Source organism: Microtus ochrogaster, chromosome 8, assembly GCF_000317375.1.
Source record: "Microtus ochrogaster isolate Prairie Vole_2 chromosome 8, MicOch1.0, whole genome shotgun sequence".
Lineage (NCBI taxonomy): Eukaryota > Metazoa > Chordata > Mammalia > Rodentia > Cricetidae > Microtus > Microtus ochrogaster.
In genome coordinates, this window is record NC_022015.1 from 1,602,267 (window position 1) to 1,612,950 (window position 10,684).

General features: G+C 46.3%; 1 protein-coding gene across 1 annotated transcript in view; it reads left to right on the forward strand.

Moving 5' to 3' along the window:
- Positions 1-8,269: 8,269 nt before the first annotated feature.
- Positions 8,270-10,684, forward strand: part of Swap70 (switching B cell complex subunit SWAP70) — a 62,482-nt gene continuing 60,067 nt past the window's right edge. Inside the window, exon 1 of the mRNA XM_005350991.3 lies at positions 8,270-8,428. Within this exon, the coding sequence (XP_005351048.1) occupies positions 8,330-8,428 (99 nt within the window). The 5' untranslated portion in view covers positions 8,270-8,329. The remainder of the gene's footprint in view (positions 8,429-10,684) is intronic.

Genomic DNA, 10,684 nt, shown 5'->3' on the forward strand with positions numbered 1-10,684 from the left:
CAGCTTATATGCTTTTGTTATATTTAAGCACAATTTTGAAAAAAAAGTTTTCAGATAACAATTGACTCTGTCCTGGTCCTATGGATACAACAAAGCTCAAGATACATTTACACTGAAGCTCTTTACAAAGTCCATATGGCTTCATCCCTAAGATGGGTTCTTGTTGACTTAGAAACAGTGGTGAGGATAGGGTCTTGGGGAATGACTGAGGTAAACACAACGCCCTCTGGAATCAGGATTGGCCTGGCCCTCTGATAACAAAGGAGCCACCGAGGCTGTGGTAAAGTACAAATGACATTTCTCACAAGGATAAGTTTTTTGTTTTGTTTTTCTTTTTTGGTTTTTCGAGACAGGGTTTTCCTATGTAGCTTTGGAGCCTGTCCTGGAACTCACTCTGTAGACTAGGCTGGTCTCAAACTCATAGAAACCTGCCTGCCTCTCTCTGCCTCCTGAATGCTGGGGTTAAAGGCTTAAGCCACCACTACCCAGCCTGTGTTGCAGTCTTTTATGTTGCATTTAGTTAACTCTGTGAAGCTGTGTTCATTTGTCTTTCTAAAACACCTAATAAAGAGCTGACTGGCTAATAGCTAGGCAGGAGAGGGATAGGCGGGGCTGCCATTGTAGAGAGAATAAATAAATAGGAGGGAGGGAGAAGAGGAAGGATCAAGGGGAGGAGACTGGCAGCGCCGGCCACCCAGCCAACAGTGGAGTAAGAAGAAATACATATAGGGTAGAGAAAGGTAAAAACCCAGAGGCAAAAGGTAGGCAGGATTTTTTTTTTTCGAGATAGGGTTTCTCTGTAGCTTTGGAGCCTGTCCTAGAACTAATTCTTGTAGATCAGGCTGGTCTCGAACTCACAGAGATTCGCTTGCCTCCACTCTCGAATGCTGGAATTAAAGGCGTGCACCACCACTGCCCAGCTAGACAGAATAATTTAAGAAAGTTGGTTAGAAACAAGCCACGTTAAGTCTGGGTATTTGTAAGAATAAACCTCCATAGATTTATTTGGGAGCTGGGTGGCAGGCCCCCAAAGAGTAAAAATTAACCAACTACAGTAAAGCTCAAGGTTTTAGGGGGGAAAAGTCTGGGATAAACAAACAATTTTCTGGGCGATATGGGCGGAGCCTGGCTCAACAGGTAGCAAAGGGTCACCAGGTTGTAAGCTATATTTCCCCAGTATTCCAGCAAAATATCGTCCCTCTTAAAGATGGGCTGTGTGTTTAACTTTTCTGGCTTCTACAGTGTTTATCTGTCCTCCACTAATAAAAACCTTAAAAACAAAAACACTCCCCCAAAGTTTCCCCCTCCCAGCTCAAAATTCTCTGAAGCTTTGGTCACTATGGAGACATACAGCCCTTTGAAAGCTCTTGAATTAAATTTTTACCCCTTCCCATGTCACTGCTGTCAAGGGACAGCTGCTCTTTCTTTTCTCGAAAACATCCCCCTGCACTGTCCCCTCAAACACACAAAACCCAACTCTGCCAGGTGATCTCTGCCCCCTGCTCTTGTAATTCTGTGTTACAGAAAGCAGGTTAAGCTCTGATCTGAGCAGGGAAGGGAGGGGGAGGATCTGAGTGAGCCAAGACTTCGTCTTCTCTTGGGGGCAGGAGAAGGAAGCATCATTTTGGAAACATCTTGTCACCACTGCTGAGTTATCTAATGTAATTTAATCACCCAACCCCAAACGGTGTGGCAAAACCCAGTCATGATCCTGTGGCTCAGAAGACTGGCCAGGGTGGAGGGCAGAGGCTGCTCCTTGCTTCCCAGTGTCCGAGGATTCTGCTGGGGTGGCTCAGAGGGCTGGAGGACAGGAACAACTTGCCTGTAGTTGCTTCCGGAGCTTCCTCAGCTTCTCTCCTCACACGTGTGTTGTCTGGGCTGTGTGGCTGGAATACCTGGGGCCTGGACTGTATCTCCCCACTCCCATGTAGCCTTTCCATATGACTTAGCTTCTTATATCTAGGCAACATGATTCTGAGAGGAACAGCCCAGAGTGAATGCTGGGACATATGGATGTGTTGGTTGCCGTAACCAAATAACCGTCAAGAAGCCACTTAATGCAGGAAGGACCTATTTTGGCTGTGGTTATAGTTCACGATGGCAGGAAGGGGAAGGTGCGTCGGCTGGAGGGAGCATGGATGGGCCTGCTCATTTTCTCGTCTTGGTGAGAGAGAAAACAAAGAGAGGCCAGGGGTGGAAGAAGCAAGGAGGAAAGTAGCTGATACAGTCTACAAAGTTCCCAGTTGCTAGCCAAAGGCCAGAGGCAGTAAATAGATCTCGTGGCACCTTTACTTAGTTACTTAGTGTGCGCATGCGCGCACATGACTGTGGGCACCGGCGGGCCACAGCACTGTGTGGAGGTCAGAGGACAACCTACAGGGGTTGGTTCTCTTCGTCCACCAGAGGGTCCGGGACTTGAGCTCCTGTTGTCAGGCTTGGCAGCAAGCGCCTTAACCTGTTATGACATCTCACTAGCCCCATTAATAAATAGGTCTTCCTAGAGGCTGGAGAGGTGGTTTAACTGTTAAGAGCCTGTGCTCCTCTTACAGAGGACTAGAGTTTGGCTCCCACCACTCACACTGGGAGAATCACACTGCCTGTAACTCCAGTTCCAGGGAACCCACACTTCTGGCTTCCATGGCTTTACTTGCTCATCCATGCATATACTGCCTCCCCGCGTAACATAATTAAAATATTTAAAAATGCATTGTCCTAAGGATAAACAGTAAAGTCTATACGTTAACTCTTGTAATGATACGAGAATAAAGCAACATTAAACGATTCCATTCAAAACAGGAAGGAGAGGACGCAAGACTTACAGTAGTCATTCATCCACAGACATTCTGAAACCACCCAGACTCCTTTCTAGTTCTCTGATTAATGTCCAGTCTCGCTGCAGGGGATTCTTAGCTCTGTTCTTTGTCTTGCTGACATTCAGATATTTTTCCTTTTCCAAGGAGATAGTCTGTGTTTGCAAATCTGTTGCTTTCTCAACCTCCCTCAACCCCCTCCCCCCCATATACTCCCAGGGGCCCCTTTTTACTTTGAACCATCTCTGTCATTTTCAGCCTAAAGTGACAGGGCGTCTACCAATAAAACTACCTTAAAAGCACAATGAAAGGGGACTGGAGAGGTAGCTCAGTGGTTAAAGGATTTGCTGCTTTGGAACCTAGAGAACCCAGGTTCGGTTCCTAGGCCCCACATGGTGGTTCACAGCTACCTATAACTCCAGTTCCTGGGCATTCAACACCCTGTTCTGACATCCACATGCATATAAAACATCTGTACGGACAAAATGAAATAAACTTTAGAGCAAACACAAACCAAAAATACCATGATGAGTTTTCTTTTCTTTTCTTTTTTCGGTTTTTTGAGACAGGGTTTCTCTGTCTCGAAACTTGAACTCACTGTTTCTCCTCAAACTCCCAGAAATCTGCCTGCCTCTGCCTCCCAAGTGCTGGTTAAGATTAAATGCTTGCGCCACCACCGCCTGGCCCATGATGAGTTTTTAAGCACTGGTGTTGAGGGCCAGTCTATGAGACAAAAAGACACACCCAAAAGACAAGAAACTATCCCTTGTCTTTCTGGATTGGCAGTCAGCTCTGAGACAAGGCTCTCAGGATCGCTAGTTAGACAAGTACTCTTTAAGTCTTAGCACTGTTCCCCGTGCTGAGAAAAGCCAGGACTATTTTTACCCGGAGGCTGTACTTTCCTTGAAATGTGCTGGATCCAGCTGCACTGACTGTTTCCTGCTTGGAGAGCCTTTTGTCTTTTGTTGGCAAAGACAGAGGATTAGAGACAGCTTTATTTCTGAACCTGGAAATTCTTGGCTTCTTTTTCATGTGTATGTGGTGTGTGCACATGCCTCCATGTCTGTGTGTATTTGTATGTGTGTGTCTGTGTGTATGTGTGCATGTATGTATGTATGTATGTATGTATGTGTATGTATGTCTGTGTGTGTGTGTGTATGTGTGTGTGTATGTGTGTGTGTGTAGGCTGGAGGTTGATAACAGGTGTCTTTCTTGATTACTCTCTGCCTTATTTACTCCTCATGATTTTATCCACTGGGCCATCTCTCCAGCTTGTTATTAGCTTCTCTACATTTTCCTCAATTCTGCTTGAAAACTTCCTCCACTTTTATTTTTGAAGATAGGGAATCACTGTTTATAGAGGGGTGACGGGTACACGCCAATGTGCTTGGCTGAACAATTCTTTGTGTAATTTAACTTTTATTTTATATTTTTATATTTATTTATTTTTGGTTTTTTGAGACAGGCTTTCTCTGTGTAGCTTTGGAGCATGTCCTGGACACTCTCTCTGTAGACCAGGCTGGCCTCAAATTCACAGAGATCCACCTGTTTTTGCCTCCCGAGTGCTGGGCTTTAAAGGTATGTGCCACCAACACCCGGCTAAAGGCAATTTTTAAAAGTTTAAGAAATAGGAAGGATAAGCTAATTCAAAAATATTTAAGGGGTTTTGAGTACAAACAAGCACCCCGCATGAATGAACAATGCCAAACACGAGGTATCTCCCTATGGGTGCTGGGATTAAAGGAGTGGACCATCCTCCGTCTGGCCTTTTTTCCCTGTGTTTGGTAGATGATCTCAGGTAGCACAGGATGACTTTGGGCTTGCTATGTTGTTGAAGATGGTTTTATTTTTATTTTTTTATTTTTTTGGTTTTTTTGAGACAGGGTTTCTCTGTGGCTTTGGAGCCTGTCCTGGAACTAGCTCTTGTAGACCAGGCTGGTCTCGAACTCACAGAGATCCGCCTGCCTCTGCCTCCCGAGTGCTGGGATTAAAGGCGTGCGCCACCACCTCCCGGCTTGGTTTTAAATTAATTATTCTCCTTCCTTCTCCACATCTTGAATTGCTGGTATTACAGGTATGGACTATATACCTGCCTTAAGATTTTTGTAGCTGGGTCGTTACACAGAGAAACCCTGTCTCAAAAAACAAAAACCCAAACAAAACCCCTCTGTTTATTTGTATGCATGTGTGTGCACATGTATGTATGTGTGTGGGCATGCATACGCCACACTGAGTATGTGGACCAACAGAGGACGGTTTCTGGAGTTGACCCTGTCCTTCCAGCATGTGGGTCCCAGGATTCAGACTCTGGTTGTTCATCTTGGTGGCTAAAGCTGCCTGACCCACTGAGCTGCCTGACCAGCCTCTCTTTCTAATTTTTGTAACTTCAGGCAACAGCATTGCCAAGCTTTCTGTCATTATGTAACAGGTGTCACCTTTAATAGAGCTGTATTAGTTTGCTAGAGGTACTGTAACAAAATAGCCCAGACTGAGCACCTTAAACCACAGAACTGGATGCCTTAAACAGAGATGTTCACTGTGGGGTGGGGCTGGGAGGTTGGGGGAGTTAGGGAGGTGGGGACTGTCTAAGACCAAGTTGTTGGCAGGCTTGGTTCTAAGGACTATGAGGAAGAATATATTCCATGTCTCTCAGCTGCAGGCTGTTTGCTGATAATCCTTAGTGTCCCTTAGCTTGTAGATCTACATTACTATGATCTCTGCCTTCCTATTGCACGGAGTTCTTCTCTGTACATGTTTAGGGTCAAGTTTCTCCTTTTTCTGAAAACACTAACCATACTCGGTCAGAATGGGTTCTAAAAGACCGGTCTCCAAATACGATGCTCGTCCAAAGTACTGGAGTTAGACTTCAGCACATGAACTTTGGGGAGGACTCTAATACCAACTTCACCCTTTCTTTTCCTTAGCCCCCCCCCCCCCATGATGTTTTGAGACAGGGTCTCTCTCTATATAGCTCAGACAGGCCTTGAACTCACTATGTAGCTTAAGTCACCCCTGAATTTGGTGATTTTCTTGTCTCAGTCTCCTGACTGCTAGAATTCACAATGTGTTCCATATGGGGCCTGGCCGGATGGCCCAGTGGTTAAGAGTGTGACAGCAGACCATCTGAGTTTGATTTCCAGTACCACACTGGGCAGCTTACAGCTGCCTATAACTCCCCCAGCTTCAGAAGATATGATACCCTCTCTGGCCTCCTCAGACCTCACACATAAAGCACACTCACATGTAAATATAAAGAAAAAAATCATTTTTTTTTTCAGGAGGAGGCCAGGTATGGTGCTGTATGCTTTTAATTCTACCATGTTAGAGGCAGAGGTAGGCAAAAGGTCTACGAGTTAGAGGCCAGTCAGGTCCTTGTGTGCATAGGCTCCCTCCTAGCTACAGGGTGAAAAAAAACTGGGAGGGGAAGGAAGTTTAGGGAACTAAATTCCCCTATATTGAACCTTCAGATTAGGATTTCTTTCTTCTCTTCCTCCTTCCTCCTCCTCCCAGCCCCCAGGCACCTCCCCTCCCTGAGTACAGGTATACACTGCCACACCTGCTTTAGGGTTTCTTTTTAGCCACTACTTAGGGAGAGCTGAGTGGGCAGAAATAAATTAGAGGTTGTACCTTGTGTTATTTGCTGACTGACGATTTGGGCTGGAGTTGGAGAAGATAAACAATAGAAGTCAGATTTTGGGAGGGCAAGAAAAGTCCTGACCGTGGGAATGAAATGGGCGGGCACTCCTAAGGTGGGCAAAGTGAGGAAGAGGTGACATCATGGTCCCTTTGTTTTCGTCCCTACCTTCAGCCCTGTGAAATTCCCTTTGACTTTAAACTCATTGATTCAGCTTATTCTTTTTACTGCTCTTTCCAAATCTGCTCATCTCCCGCCCCCCTTTATTTTTTTATTTTTTTTTATTTTTTTTGGTTTTTTGAGACAGGGTTTCTCTGTGGCTTTGGAGCCTGTCCTGGACCAGGCTCTGTAGACCAGGCTGGTCTCGAACTCACAGAGATCCGCCTGCCTCTGCCTCCCGAGTGCTGGTCCCGCCCCCTTTAAAAGAAGACATATGTGGACATTAGGAAGTTTATTAACTTGTTTATAGGCAGAGTTTCATGTAGTCCTGGTTGGCTCCCAGCTCCAGATGCAGCAAGAATGATCTTGAACTTCTGAATTCCAAGTGCTGGGGTTATAGGCATGAACCACCATGCTTGGCTTGTCACCATGAGGTGCTAGGGATCAAAGCCAAGATCCTGTGTATGCTGCAAACTCTCAACACCTCAGCAACACCCACATCTTCCCAAAGGAACTTTAAAGAAGAAAAATAAACTACACTTTTAACCTGAGAAGCCCTGCTTTTGACTTCTGATGGTTATCCTTTCCAGAGTGTCTTAACTGGGTTCAGAATTAACAGAAGAGGACCGAGAATGTGATGGTGAGTGGATTCCAGTCACCTAGTCACAGTTACGATCCCAGGCAGTGGAAGAGCCTTCTGGAACATCTGCTATGCCATGCTCATTTTATTCGTGGAGAATTTAAAGCCAGGCAGAGTTCAAGTGACCAGTGGTAAGAGATGTAAGTTGAGCAATTACAGTCTTGGGGACACTTCTCTAGGCCTGAATAGGTTCTTTTTAGTTGGTTCACCATTCTCATTGGTAAAATAGGTGGAGTGATTTCCACCTGGGGTTGACCGAGATTTCCATCCATGCAAGCACAGCCCACCAGGGACAGCAGCATCACTTTGGCGAAGCCTTTCCTAAGATACGTGAACTGATGATCCCCAGCTCCTGGGGTTAGAAAGAAAAGTTTGGGCGTATCAACTTCGTTTTACACATTTGTTTAGTATGTATGTGAGTGGGCAGACGATGGAAGTCAGGAAAAAACTTGCGGTACTTAGTTCTCATTCCACCAGGCAGGTTCAGGAGATGGAACTCAAAGTCGTCAGGTTTGGCAGGAAAAGCCTTTACACACCCAGCTATCTTATCAGCCCATCATGAATTTTCTAACTCTCTTTGAAACTTGTTGCCTTCCCAGAGGCCACTACAGAGGCATCACTGCCGAAGCAACTTTTCCCAGAGGCTCCTTTTTTGTTTCTGTCCCCTTCCTCATTCTCCCTGATTTGGGATTAAGCATTCCAGGCTCGCTCTGGGCATTTTTTCCGCCGTCTTGACTGACCTCTCAGGACTCCATCTCAGGACTGAACCAAAGCTCCTGTCTCGCGTGTTCCCAGGGATGGGGGGCATTTCTTTCCAGGCATACGCGAGCTCTGAAAATGGCCTGAGTTGGTGTGGAAACCCACCAGAGGGACTTGGCGCGGTGTTTACAAACCCACACTGGACAGAGGCCGCCGTCCGGGAGGACGGCTGGCGGGACGGAGGGGCGGGGCCGACAGGGGGCGGGGCCTGCCGTGGTCAGGTGACCGCACGGCGGGCAGCGTCGTCTGTGGGGCTCCTGCTGGTGGCAGAGGCGCCGAGGGGCCGGCAGGGCGGGTCAGGTCCGTAGGTTCAGCGCTACCGCAGCCATGGGGGGCCTGAAGGACGAACTGCTCAAAGCTATCTGGCACGCCTTCACCGCGCTCGACCTGGACCGCAGCGGCAAGGTCTCCAAGTCGCAGCTCAAGGTGGGGTCCCTGTTGCCGGCGCTTCCCTGGGGGAACGGGACCCGCGGCGGGGTCCGCAGGGAGGGGTGGTTGGGAAGCGGCGGGGCGGCCGTCCACGCGCCTCCTTCTGGCCTTCGGGGCGGTGCGCGGGGGGCGGGCGCGCTCCTCCGGCTCCCGCGACGGCTGCAGTGTGCTCAAAGGGGCGCCGCGGGACTCCCAGGGCGTCCCCCTGTGAGGGGTGGCGGGGAGCCCGGGAGCCTCCGCCTCGCCTCGGGGACGCGGAGCAGAGCCTTCCAACCCAGCGTCCACAGAGCTTGAGGCTAGTGAGATCGCGTGCCGAGCAGCTCGGATCTTGCTGGCTCTCTGCGAAGGCCATTGCTTTTACAGAGTCCTCGTCAGGGCTGCCCAAGGACCCCAGAGGTACGCATAAAGGGACACTTGTAAGTTGAGTAAACCCCAAAGTGGCCCTCAGCCAGGAGAAATTGGCAGCCTCTTGAAGAGTCTGAGATATAGAAACAGACAAGAAGAGCCATTCACAGGCATTTTTCAAATATACACATTTTGGATCTGAGTGACTGTTGTTTTTTAAGCCTCTTCTGGGAAGAAGTTTCCGAAGATTGGGTTTGCTTTGTATTTTTTTTGTGCAGTAAATGAGGAAGTTCTTTTCAGTAGTGGCATTTATGCCAGTAGGATTTGGCGTTCTCACTTGTTTTCCTTTTGATCTTATTCATTAAATCATAGTCTGGAAGGGCCGATGGAAATTAGCCACATACTTTTACTTTACAAATTAATATACGGGGCCAGGAGAGATGGATGACTCAGTGGTTAAGAGCCACTGCTTTTCCAGAGGACCAGGATTCCGTTCCCAGCACCCACGTGGGGTGGCTCACAACTGCCTGTAACTTCAGCTCCAGGGGCCTCTGATGCCTCTTGCCTCTGTGGGCAGCAGCACACACGTTTTCACACGCATACACATAATTTAAAGATAATATTTTAAGAAGTCAATAGGCGTTTCTGGTGTACAGGTCAGTGAGTTTTAGCACATGTAAGGAAGTCACTGTCACTAACTAGGATTTCATCAGTTCCGTCCCACAAAGCTTTGTCATACTGCCTTATCTCCAACAGGTGGTAACCATTGATCTGCTAGTTTTTCTTTGTGTACTGTCTGATATGAATGGGATCTTCTGAAACTGACTTCCTTTACTCAGATAAATGCCTTAGGAATTAGCCTATCTTGTGTATATTGGTACCTCTAGGTTATTACATCGTATAATAGGTGTGCCATAGTTATCCACTCTCCCTTGAAGATAAACTAGATTTATCTCTAGTTTACTTGTGATTCTGAATAGAGCTGTATGACTTTGTTTTTACTTGCTATTATAACTTTTGTGTAGTGTGCAGCCGGATCTTCTTTAAACCATTTAGATACCTGTCTTTTTTTGGGGGTGGGGGGAAGACAGGGTTTCTCTGTGGAGCCTTGACTGTTCTATGACACCCATCTTAATCAGAATATTTAGGCCATTTACATTTAATGTAATGATTGATATTGTTAGATTTAGGATTGCCATTTTATGATTTGGCTTTCTCATTCATTCATTCATTGTTTTTTTCTCTTTTGTTTTATGTACTTAGAATTACTATTTTGTCACTTCAAGGGGAATGTAGAAAGCCTATGCCATGTAAAATCCATTACCCTTTCTGCTTTGTGTGTAACTCATATTTATTGCTCTGTATACATTGGAAAACATCAATATTACTATTTTTTAACTTTCAGTTATAACTTTTAAAGAACCTAAGAAAATAGTTCATCTTTCCTCCATATAGTCCCAGGTTACCCCTCCGTTTGTCAGTATGGTAGTTGAAGATTCTGAGGTGTGATTTGTCCTAAGTTACAGTGTAAACAGTAGCTAGGTTAGATTGAGAATTTTCACTTTTTTTTCCCACCTGCCTCTGCCTCCCTCGTGCTGGGATTAAAGATGTGCATTACCATGCCCAGCAAGATTTTCACATTGTAAAGCCAGTGCTCCTTAATCCCCCCTTTTTCCAACTGAAGATATAGATGAGATAAAATTCTGTTACTTTCTTTGTACTCCATTAAAAATTTGAGGAAAAGAACCTAAGGGATTTTTTTCTTAAATTTCAATGAAACCTCTGCTTGCCCTAGAGAACTTCCATTTATTTAATGTGTGTGTATGTGTGTGGGTGCTTACCTCTGTGGATCTGGAGATCACAGGACAGTTTCCAGGAGTCAGTTCTGTCTTCCATTGGGTGGATTCC